Here is a 19871-nt window from a genome sequence, read left to right as displayed (position 1 = left end):
ATTGTTTGCTAAGTACAATATATGTGTAGATATAGTGCCTTTCAGCCTCCTCTGAAAACGTTTCAATTTTCAACTGTTCTCTTCATAACTAGTTTTCTGCTTGAATTCCCAAGATTGCAGATCTTCAAGAGCTTAAGCCAACGTGAAAACTGGAAAATATTTCCCCTCTTTGTTGCAGAAAAAAACCCATAACATGAGCAAATGCGCCTTTAACTTTGAACTGTGCCTTTTGTTTTTAATACAGTTTGAATCAATCATAGCAAACATTAAATGAATGAAATTACATGCAAACAACTGCTTTATTCCAATGCACTAAAATGGAGAATATTGAGAAGGAATCACCTTTGTCCGGTAAAATAAGGACCTGTGGTTTAGCGGTTCCAAGTGCAATGATCCATTTGAAACGTCATCCGATTGGATGGTATGTCTCTCTTCACTCCTGAGCACAGAACCCATGCAGTATCTTAGAGTTGGATGTTAACCTAATCCCATCAGTATTGTAGAAAAGGGAAATGCTCTAGTAGCGTGCCATGCAGAATACAAACGTGTTTATTTCAGATGTTTCTTCAATAACCACTTTTTATGAACTTTCAGGATATAAATTGTTGTGTTTCCATTGATTAGGCTGGATAACTTATATTCAATATAAAGAGTAAGAGAGGGAAAAACCGTTTTTTTTTAAGGCCAACCTTTAAGATAGAAACAAGCTCAAAATGTTTACTATTGAAATTTCATGAACTATATTCTGAATTTGGTTTGAGATGAATGTGTGAACAATATTGTGACACACTAAGAAATACTTTTAAGCCAAAGAATGTAATTGCTGTTTTAAAAATTATTTCTCTGCCTTTAAAAATTCAGCCACTGATTTAGTTGTGAAAGGTAATCAGTTAATTTTTTAAGTAAATATTTCCGAGCAATTCATTTTGTAAATTTACTTTATATTTTTCTATAACCTCATGTTCAGGCATTTTCTTATCATTTATACACATGCATTTGCTTGATTTATAATGAATTAATGGGCACAAGGCTTTTAACAGAATTAAAATACTACTTTTACCCCCCTTATATGTGTTTGTAAAGTAGTGCGAGGGTTGAATACAAGGAAGATGAACACACAAACACGCACACAATGCTTTCCGTGTCCCATCTCGAATAGGCTTTAAAAACATACATCTTTTTTAATGTAGTGTCTAGTTATGAATATGTACTATGAAACAAAATAAGCTGAGCATTAACTTCATGTCTGTAGGCCCTCTAGTTAAGCCTATAGTTGTATAAAGGAAATGTTTCTGTTAGTTCGACTTTTTGTATGTAGCATGCTTGGGAAGAGGCCTATGCAGCTTAAAATTCAAATAAAGCCAGCTTTGAGGATATGATGTCTTGTGGATTTGTGCACTCAAACTGCATATAGTTTGTATATCCAAATCCCTCTTGTTCTGTGTCTCAAAATAATGCAAGATTGCGTTTACATTTCCGCCATTTTCATTTGCTTTTAGGATGCAATGAACAAATAACACACTAATGGATGCGAAGTGGCCACTTGAGAAGCTTGCGCTCAACAGTTTGTTGCGTGTGACACAAATATGCTGGCGTCTAAACAAGCATTAAATCGTAGCCCCCCCAGAAGAAAACCATGTCTAGTGGGATTATTTCTGGGGTTATTCCGCCCCCTGTGGGCCACTACACGCACGTCAACATGACGCACGGTGGGACCTAGGTTTGCGTAGGGCGTGATAGCACGGCAGCACCTCCCCCCCACCGTCTAGCTGGAAAGAAAAAAAACTTTTTTGTATCGGAGGAATCAACAGCCGCCATCTTGACGCGGCTCAGAATCAGTATTTCTGGAGAGCATTATTTTTTAAACCGATTCGAGCCATCCGGACTGGGCATAAACGGCATTTTCGTGTAGAGCATCGATGTGTTCAGTCTTTCTGGCGGAATTATTGCAAACATGTGAGGATTAGGTCGGGTTTTGTCGTCTGGAGAGCCTCCTGTATATTCGGTTTCCCTTTTAGTGAGCGCCGCTGGTCGCCGTATCTTCGTTCCGAGCCGATGTATTTACCGGCGGACAGCCTCGCTAAAAATAATCCAAGACACAGGAAATATTTGTGGAATTTTCTTATTTTTATTGAAGCCGGAAATATAATTTAAGGCTGTTCGTTTCGGCTGCGAAAAAAAAATGATTCGGTACAGACGTGAGACCACCGATCTGTGGAGAAATGGACCGGACTGCGCGTCGTTAACCATTTTCTGAGTATTTTTAATTTATTTTTCTTAAAAAACGGTAGATTCTTGGACGTCATTATTTCGGATAATGATGTGGGTGTTGGATTATCATGGGGTGATTGTCTGTAGCGAAGCGTGGCGCTGTTGCCCTTCTTTTGCTGCGATCTTCTAGAGGCGATCGTCTCGCCGTCCTGCCAGCTAAACCAACTCACAGAGTCTTTCACGAAGAGATTTACACAAACCCGTCGTTTACGAAGCGGGGGGACCTTTATTTTGTTTCACATCATCACCGACTCACTCTATTGGGGATCAGAATGGCCGACAATTTGCTGGATGTTGGACCCCCAAATGCAAAGCGAGCCAAGCTTAATTCACCTGCTCTCCCGGCGTCGGATGGCCCAGGTAAGGATGTGAACACATGTGTAAACAAGAGGAGTCCATCAGACATAAGGTGGTCGTGGGTTAAACTATAACTACATCAAGCCGATGTGTGTGTGGAGTGGTTGTCTTTACTCTGATGACACACACACACACACACACACACACACACACACACACACACACACACACACACACAGTAACTTGACAGTCCCTTCTGGGTCGTGGACTCGTTTGAAGCTCCGAGGAGGGAACTGGTGGTGTTCTGACTTGTCTCGATTGTGTGTGTGTATGTGTGTGCACGCTTTCTTAGCAACTAGTTCGACCATACACACACACACACACCGCTTTACAGAGAGCAGTGGATAGTGGCTGAACTTCTTTCGTGTTCTGAACCGATGTCTCATCATAAGAAACTAGGTGTGTGTCAGAGTCTGGGTTTAACGTGGGAAAACACAACGTGTGCGTTTTGCTCTCCCAATCGGACGCAAGTCACCCGACCGCACAAGCTTACACGATTGCGGTTAAGGATTATAAACCAGCCTGTGGGTCAGCACATTACGAAAGAAACCAGTCTGCTCGACCACTTCCATGAGACTCCCGTTGTTTTAATACATTTGCAACTTATTATCTGATGCCTCATCATCTTTGATCGTTGTGGAAGCGACCGTCCCACTATATGTCGGGCTACGACATCCATTAATGTTCTCGACCGGGTTTGACTTGTCTTCATATCTCGAACTCGTAGACATTCCTGTAGTGGGCTACGGATGCGGAACTGGTCGCTGTCCTGTCGCGGGATCCTCTCGGCCCGGCCGGGCAGGGGGTGAGCTGTGTTACGTAGCAGTAGGCAGAGCTGGGGAAACCCTGCGCGCTGTGCATTACGTGCGTGTGTGTCCCTGAAGGAGGGAGGAGCGATCAGCAGCCCATAGTTCAGCCTCACCCGACAGGCAGACAGCCCGCCAGCCAGTCAGTCAGCTGTGTGGTTGAGTGGCTTATACTGATAGTGAAGACTGAGCATGGGCCACCATCTACCCAGGATAGATATAGGGAAGTTATCTGTCGCTCTGTATTTCTTCTTGGCAAACGCAGAATCTCCAGCTAGGGTCTCTGGCCGATATAGCTCATCGCCTCAACCGGGCTGACAGGAGCTGTCACTGGGAAATAAAACGCCCCGATGACACCGAATCTCCCCTACTGCCGTGAGATGCTGCCGGGGTCCTAAAACATTAATTTGCTGTCCTATGAGTGGCTTTTTATACCGTTCAACGTGTAACAACAAAACTTTCATACGGTTGAATTAGAATCGTTCGTCGTATTACGCGATCGTTGCACGGACTTGTTGCTACCAATGCTGCACAAAAAATAAAAGCTTGGGTGGCAACCGTATTCTGGCTTTCACTCTGAAGACCTGCTCCTCTGATAGTCCTGGGTGTCCTCCCAACTCAACTGACATGACATTGGACCAGAAGATCATCGTGAACACATTTTTAGATTTATGATTGGACTTCCATCATCCTGTTCAGTTTCAAGTTTGAACGTTTTATTGACATGCATAAAGGACAACCGCATACCAACCACAAAATGTGTTATTTATCTTCTTCTACTGTCTCCTATTCCTGCTCTCTTTCTGAGTGTGTGTGTTCAGAAACGGGATGGGATGAGGAAGTAAATGATCAACCGCGAGGGGCTGACTATAAATCTCTGACTATGTTTGAAGCCTGTCTGTCGAACGAAACGAGCGCCCTGCCTTGGTTCAGTCCGCTACTATGTGCGCCCAGTGCCCATTATTCATTCATTCAGCCAAAGATTAGAATCCAGATTGCTGTTAATGTTTTACCTAAATCTCTGCGTGCAACTCGAGTGCTGTATCTTTGGGTGAGACTATGCGCCAGTGTCATTATGTGCCAGTGTGATTTTATTTTAATTGTAATTTTTATATTCCAGTGCTAAGGGTGTCAGGCTTGTGTGTTTTCATGGCTGAACGAGCCTAGCGGTAGTCGGTTGTGTGAAGGACCAGGCAGCGTTGACGCCAATGCCCACCCGTTGGGCATTCCCTGCTCTGGTCTGGCCTGGTTGAGCGGGCAACGATCTGATGGGTGGGTGAGCGAACGGTAGTCCGGATTTGTTAACATCGGTTCATGCAGAGTTGCGGCCAAGCATGAAATCTCTCCCTTCCCCTCCTCCCCACACACCTTCCACCCACTATATGTTGGCAGGGGGGAGTTATACAAGTTTTGTTCAGGCTTTTCTGCGGCTAATGTTTGGCTGAAGCAGAACGGATTTATGAAGGCTGCTGGGGAGTTGGTTGGGCAGGTGGGCGACAGTGTGTTCCAAACAGGATTTGAGCCCCCAAACCTCAATAGCCATGCCATATTCCCTCCCCTCTCCCTGTTAAACAGAACCCCCTTCCCCTCTGTTTACCACTGAGACTAGATGTCCATGTGATGCTAGTTCTGTATTGGCTACACTAGCAGCGCTTGGGGGATACCTGCAAAGGGAACTCTCTCTCTATCTCTATATAGTAGTGTAGCTAATCGTCACTGGGCTGATTGGTGGTCATTTGAACAAATGCTGTGTGTTGGCAGAGTGCTAACAGTATATTCTGCGTTATGCCCAGGCCATTAAAATCTCATCTGTTACTTTAGCAATGCCGGGCTGTCCCTCCTGATTACCCAACGTAAAGCGAGCAAGGGTGAGAGAGGGGGAGGGAAATTATCTGGTACAAGTGACAATCCAGTGAAGGATTGCGAGAGGGAGTTTCTCTCTGCCTCATCTGACTCTAGCTTTCTCTCTCTCTCTCTCTCTCCCCTCTTCCCCTCTCGCTGGCACGCACTGCCGCTTGTTATTGCCGTTCCGTCTCAAGTGCGTCTGATAAAGGACTTGCGGTCGTGGAGATGCTGCTGGATGAATCACCAGCAGTATTGTCCTCTTTATGTTACCGTAAAATGGAGATGTTCTCGTGGCAGTTGCAATGCTTTGTGACTAGAGCCCGACCGGTGTATTGGACTAGTAATATATATCAGCCTGATATATTGTATTACCCTCTAATACATAGGAGCTTAGAACTAATCTAGTGTTTCTCACTGCACACAACATCACGGTAAGCTAATCAGCGCTAGCCAGTAGCGTTGGACGCAGCTGCAGGTAGGGCTGGGAAATGCACCTCAGTAACCCCTCTACCAACTGCAAAACCTCAGTACTATCACCAAAAACAACCAGATTTCTTTAGCATTTTTCTGGTTGTGTGTTGTGTGTTCTGGAAACGCTGTCAAGTTCAACAACGCTAACAAATTTGATGTCTATCGACTATGGTCGACACATAAGTGGGTCGCTGTGTTCTGGAAACGTATTATTATTCATGGTTCTCACCAAAGAATGTACCAGTGCTACTGCTCCACTATTCTCCCTTTCGCACCACCATGCAGCTTTTCAAAGACGTATACTGGTCTGCTACCATGGAAAAGTAATCATGTCAATATTTTGAATTGCAGTGTTATTTTCCTTCATTCCTTAAGTAGTTCATTTCGTGACAACGAATGGTTTAAGGCTTCTACCGCATCACGTCATTTTGACGATGAGATAAGATTATGATCCACTCATTGGTCGAAGGTTGTCTCTGTTAAGGCAGAGCTTCAGTGTCAAACTTTCCAAAGACACACTGCTTCTAAACCGATGGTATGGAGTACTTCAAATTAGGGATGCACCGATTGTGAAATTCTGGGGCTTGCGGAGTGATACGACAGAAAAAAAGAAAGCCGCGCGCGTGCACGTGTTTGTTTACAAATAAAAGTGAAAGGAAATGTCGGTTGTGTGGGAGTATTTCACTGTCTCGGAGAAAGATCAGCGATATGCAGTTTGTAAAACATGTTTCAGTGACATTCCAAGAGCAGGAAGCATTAAACATGTAAACATCGGCAACTGCCATCGGTGATTGTCATCTTATTTTCCGATGGCAGTCAACAACGCAAATATCGGCCGTTACCGATGTTCGTCCAATACATCGGTGCAACCCTACTTCAAGTGATCACAAACTAGAAAATTGATTCTGTTTGATCAAATTGAAAGCAGCAATAGCGCTATCCACAAGCAGGCAAGCACAAGGGATCAAGACTAACATTTTCTACTGTTGGCGATAGTACCACTAACTTTTCCTTTGGTGATATCCTGACTAATTTGGTTGCGCCCTTTTTTCTCAGTTTTGTCTTGGTATTGTCCTTTTGTCCTGGCACGTCTTTTGTCATGCACCATCCACCTGTGTACATTTATTTTAAAAGATGAACTCTTAAATTGCAAACATGTTTTTCTTGCATAGTTCAAAATAAATGTTATCACCAGTGCCTCGACATCTCCTTCCTCACATACCAACTCTTCCTTCTCAAAGAAAGACTGAAAATAATAACATAGTGGTACTTGGGTATTACTACCCAGTTGCAATAACTGTTTTCCTTTTCTGGTCATGGTTCATCCAGAATAGTGCAGGTTTTTTGTTTGCACGCTTTTATCTCGAATTGCACTAGCGATGCGATGTCATTGAAACTTTGCACAGTGTACAAACCAGCCTTTTCAGTGACGCGTCTTACCTGGAATATAAGACTCATTTTAAAACAACAACGTCAGCTAAAGTTACACGATGTTCAAGGAAAGGAGCATGGTTGACATTGTTGGGGAGAACACTATTACCGGTACATATTTCGAATTAATTATGGACATTCGAAATTCGTTCAAATTTCATTTTTGGAAAAAGTGACAGCCCTAGTTCAGACCTAAAGAAAACTTTGTCTAAACGATGCTCAAGCATTTCATGTACAAGAACCAATGTCATAACTCACGATAAGTGACAATTTATTTCATTTCATATCGTCAATCCAATATCTGAATCTAATTCGAATGATATCGAAATCTATCGGGCTATCATCCAATTCTTTGGATTTACTCCAACGACAGAAAATATCAAATCTATTTATATAATTAATCGTTTAGGTAATATATCATGTACTAATGATGAAAGAATATTTGCTGCTTAATGTTGCAGGTAATAGGTAACTTTTAAATGGCTGCTTGTCAGATAAAGCAACCAAATTTAGGACATCACTTTGGACTCTGATAACTTGTACTGGCATTTACTCTTCTTATCACATTTGATGTACAATGATTAATTGATTTTGCGAATGAAGTGAACGTTGGTCTGATTGGTTTAAGTATTTTTATTTTTTTTTATCATTACATTTAAATTGTCACATTATACTATTGATTTTCTTTTACATAAAAAGTTAAATTCAGGATTTCTCGTCTACCCACCACACATTGCTATCTCTCTGTGGGAAAACACTGATCTGTCACCTTTTAAGCATGGCTACAACCTCTTCATGTGAATTGGTTTGCTAAATTACATTCTGGAAGTACGCGCTTTTAAAGTCTTCTATGATTCGGTTGCTGTTGTCACCCTCGTGTCACGTCTGCCAAGTCTGGCCTTTTCTCATTATCTTCCAGCTTTCCACAGTCCCCGTTGTGTGGCAAATGTTGTCATTCATAAACCCTATCACTTTCCCTGTCCAGCCTTCCAACTCTATAGCCGTCTAGCTCTCCGGCTTTTCAGATGTCTGGCCCAGGCGTGAAGCGGGACGTGTGTGGGGGCGTGTCTGTCACGCTGTGGAATTCTTTGTTGGCAGGAACTTGGCTCGCACATATGTTTTGGACTGCAGAGCTCATTAGTGCTTGAGGTGCTGGCGGGAAGTTTGCTTTGTCTTGTCTATACTGTGAATGGTTCAACCAGCTGCTAGAATACACCTTGCGGCTGAAAACTCTTCCCCACTGGGCATATGTATATTTATATGATTGTATTCGTATAGGAATAGGAAGACTCTATTGCTACTGGTGTCTTAGCAGAGTTACAATTGTGCAGGACATTTAGAACTAGGCCCTGATCGACTTGACTCTTGTAGTCGCTGTATATTTTGTAGGGGTAGAAAATTCCAGAAGAGGCCCAACAAAAACGGCAGCATATTTTCGAGCTGGGTGATTAATCAAATTATGATAGCGAATAGGATCTTGGCTTCCCACGCTCATGAATACCAGAAATTCGTCACATTATTGTGTAACATTACCGTACAATAATGGTTTCACATAATGTATAGAAGCGTCATAATAATTGTGATCTCAATCTTGACACAAATAATCATGATCAATGTCTCTGCCAAGATCAACCAGCTCTATAGGATACGGCCATATTGGCAATCATTAAACCATTGGTACTGCGTTAGAAAATCCTTCGTCGTAAACGAAAACAATAACGACTAACCCCCCCATGTCCACCATCTCCCCTTCATCCAGATCTGGTGTCCCTCTTCGACCTGGAAAATGAACTCCCGGACGACCTCATCCCGAACGGGGACCTGGCCCTCATGGGCATCTCCTCCAACGGGGGCCCGGGAGGGGGCGGTCCAGGCCGGGGCCCCAGCCTCAACATGGTCCCCGACGCCGCCGCCAAGCACAAGCAGCTGTCGGAGCTGCTCCGGCCCGGCAGCACCTCCATCTTGGCCGTGGGCCACAACCAGGCTGGGCCCCAGCAAGGGGGCATGGGCGGGGGGCAACTCGGCCAGGTCCTGGGCAAAGGCCCCATGGGCCAGGGGTCGCCGAGCCACCCGTCCGCCCAGGTCCAGAAGGGGGGCCAGGGCAACGGGAACCCCGGCATGAACTTCAACCAGGCCATGATGAACAGCGGGCAGAGCCATGGGGTACTGGGGCAGCCCTCGCCCGGGCCGGTTATGAACGGAGGCATGGGGCCGGCGGGGAGGGGCCGACCGGGGCCGGGGATGCAGTACCAGGGCCAGGGCATGCAGGGCGCCCCTGTGGGCGTGGGGGGGGCCGGCGTCGGAGGCAGCGTGCTGGCTGAGGCGCTCACCCAGGGCGGGCCGCAGATGGGAGCGCACCACGCAATGAACTCCCAGCAGGCGGGAAACATGAACAAGGTGAGCCGCACTTCAACTGTGTTCTTCATGGAGGCCGTTGTGTGTGAACATTGGCAGGGATACGGGTTACGCTCTACACAACAGATTATGGATGTTATTGTGTGTTCGTACTGCGGTCACCCCTTTTTGAACGCACACACAAGCACACACGAGATACAATTGTTGTTGAATATTATAGTGATTCACCTGCATGCACATCATCATTGAAACATGGTGATGTTTTGATCTACATATACATCTGTTTGTTTGTATAATTCATGGTTGTTAGGGACCGGGATCTGTAAGTTCATGATTGTTGGTCACAAATTCGTCCAGTGCTAGTAAACACTAAAAGTGTCTGTAAAGGTTTCAAACCAACACTGTGTAAACTGGCCACTGTAGAAACACTTTTCAAAATCCCCTTCCCAACGCCTCTTCCGCTTGCACAAATGAGGTTCCCTTGGTACAGTAACAGGAAACGAGGCCCGGCTCCATGGGTTGTTTTACATTTTTGTATACTTGTAGTGTAAATGGCTACAGGGGAAATGCTAGAATCTCGGCGTAATGATTTCGCTATAATCGCATTCCCGTCTAGAATTTAGAAGTTGCCGTTTGACGAGTGCGCGATGACCGCAGCTCCCCTTCTAGTGTATTCAGCAAGATGCACTGAACGGCTGTCTTGGAATTAGTCTCTGACATCCAACATAAAGTTTTGTTTGGGCAAGGCCGATGTCGGATTACGTCATACATTGGAACCGCCCTTCTCCGAACTCCACTCACTGCTAGTGCTCCAGCTCCCGCTCATCACTCCGGGCATCAGGCCGAAGTTAGTCTAGGAGTCTGCTCTGAGCGCCGCTAGGGAACCCTTGCAGGCAGGATTCAAAATGAACACCAGCCAGCAGCCAATGGCAGATTGATTTGCCCATTTGGCAGGTGGAATAATTCAGGGTTACATAATAAAATAATTGCTTGGCCGTTTGATTTTTCCACTCTGGCAGGTAAAAAATACCAGTTTGGCCCGTGCTTGCCGTGTCTGATTTATGACCACTGTGCCTTCATTTATGACTCGGTACAGTTTAAGCAAAATGGATTGCCTTAACATGGCCCTTGATTTTTTAGATTGATTTACAACTTATAGTGATTATACCTTGTCACTCAAGTTTGGGACACTTGACTCGTCCAGACATTAAAAGTTGTGTCTGCGCTTTTTTCCCTGGCCATGCCACTGTAACGAGAGAGCGTAGGCTTTACCGAAACAACCGTCCTGTCTGAAAGTCTCCCAAGGCTTCTCAGAGGTAATGATGCTATTGATCTCAAAGTGACGGTTCTTCGAGGCTCTTCCACCTCGCTTGTTCTTCCCCCCCCCCGGGACACTGAGGGTTCACCCCGGCTCTGTCTCTGACATTGTCCTCCCTGGAGGTTCGGGGCTGGCCTAATGACCCTGGGTCAACATGTCCAGGGGAGCTGGTTTCTGTTGCTGGTGCTGCCGCCGGTGGTGGGTGGGTGGGTGTGTTGGAGGGGTAGGCAGGGTGTCTCGTGGGGTGTGGATCCTTTGAGAGGCGCTCGGCAGAGCCATCGGGAGAAGGGGTGGGACCAACACTTATCGCTGCGATGCAGTGTGAACACGCCGTCAGCTAGGCCGCAAACACTGAGCTGTCGGTGCCTCGTCCCAGCAGGAGGGACACGGGGTGTGTGTGTGTGTGTGTGTGTGTGTGTGTGTGTGTGTGTGTGTGTGTGATCCGCGCTGATAAGAGATGTGCCTCGGGAGGTGTGTGTGAGCTTGTGCTGAGTGCGTAGTCATCGACCGTGCGCGTTCCCCCTTGCTCAGCTCAGCTCAGCTGTTGAGCGCGCTGTTTTTCTCCTTGCCGAGGCAGGGGGTTCTCTCACTCACTCACTCACTCACTCACTCACTCACTCACTCACTCACTCACTCACTCACTCACTCACTCACTCACTCACTCACTCACTCACTCGGACTCACTCCCTCTCTCACTCGGACTCTCTTTCTCTCTCACTCGGACTCTCTTTCTCTTTCTTCTTTCTTCTTCCTCTTTCTCTTCTCTCTGTTGCTGTCGCTCTCTTTCTCCCTCTTCTCTCCTCTCCCTCTCTCTCGCTCTCTCTCTCGGGTCCCTATCCAGCGGAGGAGCCCAGGCTGCTGCCTGAACCGAGGTGCAGGCAGTAGACAGCGGTGCGTTGGGAACCACGGGTAGAAGGGGGTTTATTATTAGCCTCGTCTTCCCCCTCCGCGGATGAAGCCGTAGTTCTATGGTCGGGGCGACGCTACCGTTCTTTAGCAGGACCACTTTTAAACTAAACCTTTTAATTTTTTTCATCATGCACAAATCTCATCCTCCTCGACTCAACACTTTTTTGAATATTTTGATCAAAATATCATACAATTTTGTTACTCTATTTATCTATTCAATTTAAATTCCTATCTTTTTTTGGGGGATGGGAAGGCGGATCTTCGTGACTAGGATTTCAGTGGAAGCTGAAAGTCATGAAATTCACGGCAAAGTCACTTCCCCTTTTAAGGAGGGGTTGGTCAAGGCACCTGTTCATCTAAATCACTACAACACTAAATCACAATCACTACGACACAATCATCATGAACTGCTGAAAATAACAATCACTACAATCTATATTCATTCACCGCTACAGCACAAAATCATTTACTATTGCACAAAATCGCATTCTCTGCTTAAGAAAAAAAATATATATATCACCTCTACACAAAATCCCAATCACTATGACACAATCTCATTTGCAACTGCACAAAGTCATTCGCTACTGCACAAAATCACTTTTCACCAGCTCACGAAATCACAATCACTAAGGCTGCATCCGAATACCTAGTACATACTATTTCTGTCTAGTGTCTACTACTTGACCATACTACACTTGACTGTGTAGTACGGTCTACAGACATGCGTAGAACGCCTCCGAACGCCGCCGAAACTCCACCGGATGTTTGGAGATGACGTATCTCCCCCCAGATGGCGGCAAAATTTACCTGTTTTCCGTCTTGTTATCGTTGCTATTAAATAAAAAAATGTCTCTTTCTACGCGAATGGCTCTTGAAATGGATATCTCTGCTAGAAGGCGTCGTCGTCGGTCATCTCGTAGAGCGACTTACCGGCAGGTTATGTTGTATATATGTGGACATTTGGTAAGTCATTATTTTGGAATAATAATAATAACTTTACAGTTATTTGTTACTCCGTGAAAAAGACGATTGAAGTTAATTTTTCCTTTTTTATTGAACACACACACAAATAAAAAGCCGCTGTTGGTGGTGTCGGGTCAGCCATCTCTTCTTCGTTTGTTACCAGACTCCGGTTGCATTGTGGGATAGCGTAGTGTGGTCCGTGGTTCACTTTGGCGGTAGTATGCATTCGGAAACGACTTCCGTACTACAGAATGCATACTAGAGTATTCGGACGCGCTAGATTTTTCGCATACTACAAAATGCATACTATATAGTATGCAAGTACGAGTATTCGGATGCAGCCTAAGACTCAAAATCCCATTCACTATCGTGGATGAAGCATTCAGAAGTGGATTTGAATACATTTCTACAGTGGCCAGTTTGCTGTGTTGATTTGAAGCCTTTGCAGGCAGTTTTCTTTTTACCGTCTGCCTCGGTTAGCCGAGTTTGTGTTGGCCAATTACCCACTTAGCCCGGCTCCTGCAACACAATTTGTCAGAAAAAGTTGTAAAACTGCTATAAATAATTAATAGGTGTATTGCGTTCAAGTGCACAAACTCACTGCCGTGCCTTGTGTGTATTTGGCCACCGCTTACCCTTTGTCCAGGTTCATTCAGGTTCATGCATTAGTTCAGGCAACACGTGTCAAACCGATAGATCTGGGGGGTACTCGAGATTAATGGGTGAGCTACCTTCCCACACTGTCATGTGGCTGACTACAGTCTCGGTACCAAAGATAATTCAGGCAGCCCAGTAACAACACTCCGCTTCCACTTAGCCATGACGGGATACTCGGGCACTAAGAGATCCAAACTGTTTACTCTTGGTTGTTGATAAACGTTGCCATGACAACCGAGGAGTTTACTCCAAAAGTCAGCAAAAAAATTTTCCCCTTGAGTGAGTTGAGAACTGATGTATCTATGAATATTTTTGAAGGTTTATTTATGTGTTCTGTATGTATGTATGTATGTATGCATGTGCATGTTCACTTTTTGGTTTATGCAGCAGAATTTGTCCATGATGCTTGGGGAAACTCTGCAACTCTCACAGGGGTGACATGACGACTAAAAGTTTGGGTACCACGGTTCTAGATGGTTCTGATGGTACTTGAGCGGTATTGGAACGACATTGAATAAACGGCTGACCATCGTGTGTGTGTGTGTGTGTGTGTGTGTGTGTGTGTGTGTGTGTGTGTGTGTGTGTGTGTGTGTGTGTGTGTGTGTGTGTGTGTGTGTGTGTGTGTGTGTGTGTGTGTGTGTGTGTGTGTGTGTGTGTGTGTGTGTGCTAACCAAGCTTAATCTAACCAAGCTTAATCTAACCAAGCTTAATCTAACCACTGCACCTGTTGCTCCATGGACCTGCCTCACCCCCGTGTTGCCGTTCCTCCCTGCTCAGATGGGGATGGCGGGGCCCCCGTTCGGCCAGCAGTACGGCCAGGTCGGGGTGCAGCAGATGGGCCCTGGGGGCCTCAACGCCCAGCAGCTCCAGAACAAAGCGTCCCTCCCCAACAGCCTGCAGGGGCCGGGCAGTGTGCCCAACCTGGTGAGGACCCCCCGCCCGACCCACATGTTACGTTCAACTCCGTCGTAGTCGACTAGCGTTGGGAAACCGCACTGATAACCACGATTAACTCTTGCCTTTCGCCGTGTTCACACCAGGGCTGGGCGATTAATCGAATGTTGATCGCGATTTCGATTTTAGCGTCAAACGATCAAAGAATTAACATAATCTATTTTTTTGATTATTTTGATATTGAATGTTTTATAGAAAAGGCAGAACAGCTGGAAACATATCTGGATGTTATTTTTGGTCGAAACATTTTCTTTTTGACCATTTTGTGTATTTTTTTAAAGCGAAATTTCAAAGTTCTCAGTTACATCGTTTTTTTTTGGGAGAGACACGCTGAATAATCGTTTGCATAATCGTGACTTCGATATTGACCAAACTAATCATGATTATGTAGTCGAGCAGCCCTAGTTCACACTGCATCCGTCCGTTGACGGAACCCATTGACCTTGATTGGGGCCCTCTCGAAAAGTTCTTCCGTTCTCTCAGCTCAGAGATATTTTCAACTTTTCGGGCATCGACGGATGCGTCGGCCAATCAGAACGCAAATATACGCAAATACAGTCAAATGAAATCGCCTTTGTAATACGACCAAGCAAAATACATGGGTATGTCAAAAAGCCCCCATACCTCTGTCATCCGTCGATTGACGTGTGCAATGTGGCTGTGCAATGTTGGCTGAGTCATTATTATTATTATAATTATTATTATTGTTGTTATTATTGATTTCCAAATATGGGCGTGGCCATATGTTTTTCGAAATGCCGAGCATCCCTATGTCATAGGGATGCTCTTGCTCGCTGGGCTCTTGCCAAATCCGGTTGCAAGTATATTGATATATTTTCCTCATTATTCAGTGTAGTTTAGATTAAGTAGTTTTGATATAATTTTTGATTAGTCTGCTAAACTTTCCTAGGGCCTAAAAAAAATAATTGTTTGGTTCCAGTTTCCGACCGACCCTGTCAATTTATGTGCGACCCAAATTATTTTATGAGCTTTATAAAAAAAAAAAAATAAAATGAAGCACTTCATTCTGTACAAGGATGAGCGAATGTTCTCGTTTTTAAATGAAAAAAACCTACCTATCATTCGCTGCCGCTGGAAAAAATAAAATAAAAAAATAAAATAAATTCCCTACCTACCCATGACCTCAACTGACAACCAACAGGAACCAAACTTTTTTTTTTTTTAGGCCTAGGTTGCCAACGTTGTACTTTTACTTTGACAGAATCCTTGTCAGCAGCTTGCTTGGTGTGAACTGAAACTCTTCCCCTTAGTGTTGATTGGTCTGATCATTTCTTAAATTTTTAAAGCTTTCATTTACATTTACATTTATGGCATTTAGCAGACGCTTTTATCCAATGCAACTTACAATAAGAACATTTGCCAGGAGAAGGCTTCCAATAGGATCAACAATGATCTACAGAGAGAAACGGGATGTAAACTTGCAAGATCAGGATGGTCGAACAAGAATTATGTTAGACACTACTTGCCTCTAAAACCACCTGTGGGAATTCAAACATAATTGTGACACAGTATATAAATGATAATTCATGTAAATTAATTTCATCACACTACTTAACCATGATATAGATTGAAGGTTTGATTAACGTGTCACATTTGTTTAAGCACCACTAAAAGTTTTCAGCCTTTCTCATTCTGAACTCGACAGATTTAACGATATAAATTTTCACGACAGAATTGAATTGAATGTCCTGCCTGCGGCAGACATGATGACAACCTGTCTGTCTTACTAAGATACAGTCTACACCCCACAGCACCAATTACACTCCATGAATAAAAGCCCTTGATCATTTCACACAGGTTAAGTACCACACTCTATAAGAGAGGAATGCTATTTACTTTTATGTTATTTCTGCGTTCAAGAAATATACGAAAGAATCTCGGCAACAAGGCACACCCAGCCGTAGAACGATCTTAACCTTGAACCGTCGTCTGGATTATTTATCCTTTTTTTTTTTTTTTTTTACTTGAGTTTTAATTTAACTTGCTGGCATTAATTTTTAACTGGATAAAGGAGCTACTGTGTGAGCCAGCGTCTGGTTTAAAACCAGAAGACTGTGCCTGGTGTCCCTGTCTGTAATGGTTCCCCTCAGCGAATCAACGCCACCTTGTAAAATCACACTGACGCATAATTGATCGCCTTCAGTGACGAGCGTTTCGATTCACCGCAAAGTGACCGCTCGGAAGGGGCCCACACTAAATTCACTAAACGTGTGTCTCTGTGCGTCTCTCCGTGTGTGTGTGTGTGTGTGTGTGTGTGTGTGTGTGTGTGTGTGTGTGTGTGTGTGTGTGTGTGTGTGTGTGTGTGTGTGTGTGTGTGTGTGTGTGTGTGTGTGTGTGTGTGTGTGTGTGTGTGCGCTTCGTGGACCCAGATGCAGCAGCAGGTGGGCATGGTCCCGGGGGCAGGCGGCGTGGCGACGGGGCCCACGGCGGACCCGGAGAAGCGCAAGCTGATCCAGCAGCAGCTGGTCCTGCTTCTGCACGCGCACAAGTGCCAGCGACGGGAGCAGGCCAACGGGGAGGTGAGGGCCTGTACCCTCCCCCACTGCCGCACCATGAAGAACGTCCTCAACCACATGACCCACTGCCAGACCGGCAAGTTGTGCCAGGGTGAGTCTCTCCTCCTCTGGGCGGTGGTGTAGGGGTGCTCGATGGGGGGGGGGGGGGGGGGGGGTTGGTTTTGATTTCAGATCGACATACTCCCACACTTTCCATTCATAACCAAAAGATCTCGTCTTGGGTTCGGAGCAGAGTAGAACGTGAACAAACTGGTTGGCAAAAACATAGGATTTAACGGCTTTTTTAATAAAAATTCTCAATGTATTTTATTTACATGACAAAATTACGTTCCAATATATTTTATTACTATGTTGACGATGAGACAGCAGAAAAATAATTATATTGTTTTTAGGGTTCACCTCTCTTTTTAAGTACAAAATCAGAGAACGGGATTGTCCCGTTGCGTCTTCCTAACCAGCGAGGAGTAAAAGACTTGGCCAGTCTCCTCTTCTCACCGTCTCATTCTCCCTCTGCTCTCCCCCTCTGTGCAGTGGCTCACTGTGCGTCGTCCAGGCAGATCATCTCCCACTGGAAGAACTGCACGCGGCACGACTGTCCTGTCTGCCTGCCGCTGAAGAACGCCAGTGACAAGAGGAACCAGCAACGTAAGGCCCTCAGCCTCTCCCACTCAGCCCTCTCCCCCCCCCCCGCCTCCACCCTCTCCACCTACCTCACCCACTCAGCCCTCTCCCCCCCCCCCGCCTCCACCCTCTCCACCTACCTCACCCACTTAGCCCTCTCCCTCCCCTCCACCCTCTCCACCTACCTCACCCACTCAGCCCTCTCCACCCCTGCCTCCCTACTCATCATCATCAGCAATAGCGGCAGCGTTGGCCGCCCCTCGTGAACGGAGTCCGCTCTGCTCCTGAATGTTACTGAATTATCTGCGTGGCACAGAGAGAGCGCTTGTTATTGACTCCCACTCAGCCTGATAGTACTCCGGGCTTCAGCGCCGAGATAACCAGCGAGACCACTCGGCCGTGCAGATTACCCACACCTGCTCCCCCTTTTCCCTGTACATCCTCCCCTTAATCGCCTCCGCAGGTCGAGATGTATATTTAAAACAATTATAATAACAACACAGATGTCACCCCAAAGCGATCATTTATAATTTGCTTGAATGCAAAAAAAAAAAAAGGCACTTAGTCGTTTTCGCGTCGTGTTCATTATTATTCCGGTTCTGTGGCGCATCCGGCAGAAATAAGACAACTGTTGAATCCGGCAGCAAGCTGAGAGCGCAGACTCACTCGGGTTGATGCTCCGGTGTGAGGCGCTGCCCCCTGTAGGAGGCTGAGGTCATCGCAGCTCTGTGCCGGCTCGCCCGGCTGCGGGAGCGGATTCCTCCAGAGGGGCTTGGCCGTAGAGGTTCTCTAGAGGAGAGCCGGCCGCTAAATCCCGTCCGCCCTCCACAGGTTCAGGGCTGTGGAGGAGTCGCGGTGGCTGAGCCGTGAGAGGCAACTCTGTGTTCCCTCTGGGAAGCCCTGGTTTAGGGTGAGGGGGGGGGGGGGGGGGGGAAGGTACAGTTATCGTGGAGCTTTTGGGTATGCAAACAGTCAATTATGGAGTACACGTGAAACGATTGAATATTAAGTTTGATTCCTCATGAATAAACTATTATAAGAATACAATATTTATAAAATATTTTATTATTAATATAATATATTATTAATATTTAGCAAATATTCTCTTATAATTATTGCATGCAGTCGGAAGCGCTGATTCCGCCCCTAATGCCTGCCCGCTGAAGAGCCGTCTCAGTGCGCACCACGATGGCCTCCACACTCCCTCCCGTGCAGCAGCGTAAGCCAGGCTCGTAATCTGACACCCGGGGGAGGAGCTCGGTGGCTCCCCTCTCAGTGGGGGCGGGGCCGGCGCTCTGATTGGACGAGGGCCCCTGTGACGGGTTTAAATGCCCCACAGAGGCAGCGTGCTCCGTGTCAGCGCTGCGGACCACAGGGAAGCGGCGCTGAGATCTTAACCCTGGCTGTTCCCAGAGCAGCTGGAGCGACGGGAGCATCGCACACAGGAGGGTCGCTGCTTACTTTTTATTCAGGGAATGACGCAACAGTTGACAACTTTGATTGTTTTTACTGATGGTCAAAGTTCATACTGTACTTTTACTTTTTTGTTTAATATATAAAACATAATATATAATAATTTTAATATTTTATCGCTATAAAATGTGAGTGGAATGAACCAATAAATTAAATTACATATGATGTATTTTATATTTTATTGGTGTGTAGGCGGCCCAAATAATTAACTTTGTACATATTTCCAGAATAAGCTTTGCAAATATTGAACAGCATTTGTCTTCGGTCTTCCTAATTTCTAGCCGGCTCCTGAATCATAGTTCTACTTCTCCAGTAATGCCTCCCCATCAGTACCCCTCTCCCCCTAACCGTCCTACCCTCTGTCGTCCTGTCCCCCCCCCCCCCCCCCCCCCCTCCAGCCATGCTGAGCTCCCCCGGTGCCGGTCTCGCCAGCTCGCTGGGCTCGGTGGGGGTCAGCCAGCCCAGCACCAACCCGGCCATCAACAACACGGCGGGCCACATCGACCCCAGCTCCATGCAGAGGGCCTACGCCGCCCTGGGCCTGCCCTACGGGAACCAGTCGCCCGGCCAGACCCAGATCCCGGGCCAGGCCAGCCCCCAGGGCCACCCGGCGCTGCGGAGCATCAGCAGTCTGGGTACGGGTACTGGTACTGGGTCGGGGGCTGATGGGGTCTGGGCCCAGCTGGTGGATGGATGCAATCTGCAAACTAGAAATGAGTCTGTTTTGATATGTTTAATGCTGTGGATTAGGGCTGGGTGAATAATCGAGTTTTGATCGCGATTTTGGCGTCAAACGATCTCAAAATTAACAATCTTTATTTTTTTATAGAAAGGGCAGAACAGCTGGATACATATCTGTATATTATTTTTGATTGTAACATTTTCTTTTTGACCATTTTGTGT

The 19871-nt window shown here is 45.9% G+C and overlaps 1 protein-coding gene across 2 annotated transcripts in view; it reads left to right on the top strand.

Moving 5' to 3' along the window:
* Window positions 1-6: 6 nt before the first annotated feature.
* crebbpb (CREB binding protein b) overlaps window positions 7-19871 on the top strand; it is a 42981-nt gene continuing 23116 nt past the window's right edge. For both annotated transcript variants that reach the window (XM_056612394.1, XM_056612385.1), the window contains exons 1-6: window positions 7-2631; window positions 8941-9578; window positions 14161-14307; window positions 16728-16965; window positions 17406-17519; window positions 19367-19603. In XM_056612394.1, the coding sequence (XP_056468369.1) occupies window positions 2544-2631; window positions 8941-9578; window positions 14161-14307; window positions 16728-16965; window positions 17406-17519; window positions 19367-19603 (1462 nt within the window). In that variant the 5' untranslated portion in view covers window positions 7-2543. The remainder of the gene's footprint in view (window positions 2632-8940; window positions 9579-14160; window positions 14308-16727; window positions 16966-17405; window positions 17520-19366; window positions 19604-19871) is intronic.

The sequence above is a fragment of the Gadus chalcogrammus genome, chromosome 2 (genome assembly GCF_026213295.1).
Source record: "Gadus chalcogrammus isolate NIFS_2021 chromosome 2, NIFS_Gcha_1.0, whole genome shotgun sequence".
Taxonomy (NCBI): domain Eukaryota; kingdom Metazoa; phylum Chordata; class Actinopteri; order Gadiformes; family Gadidae; genus Gadus; species Gadus chalcogrammus.
Note: the sequence above shows the minus strand (reverse complement) of the source record. Positions and strands in the feature narration are given on the sequence as shown.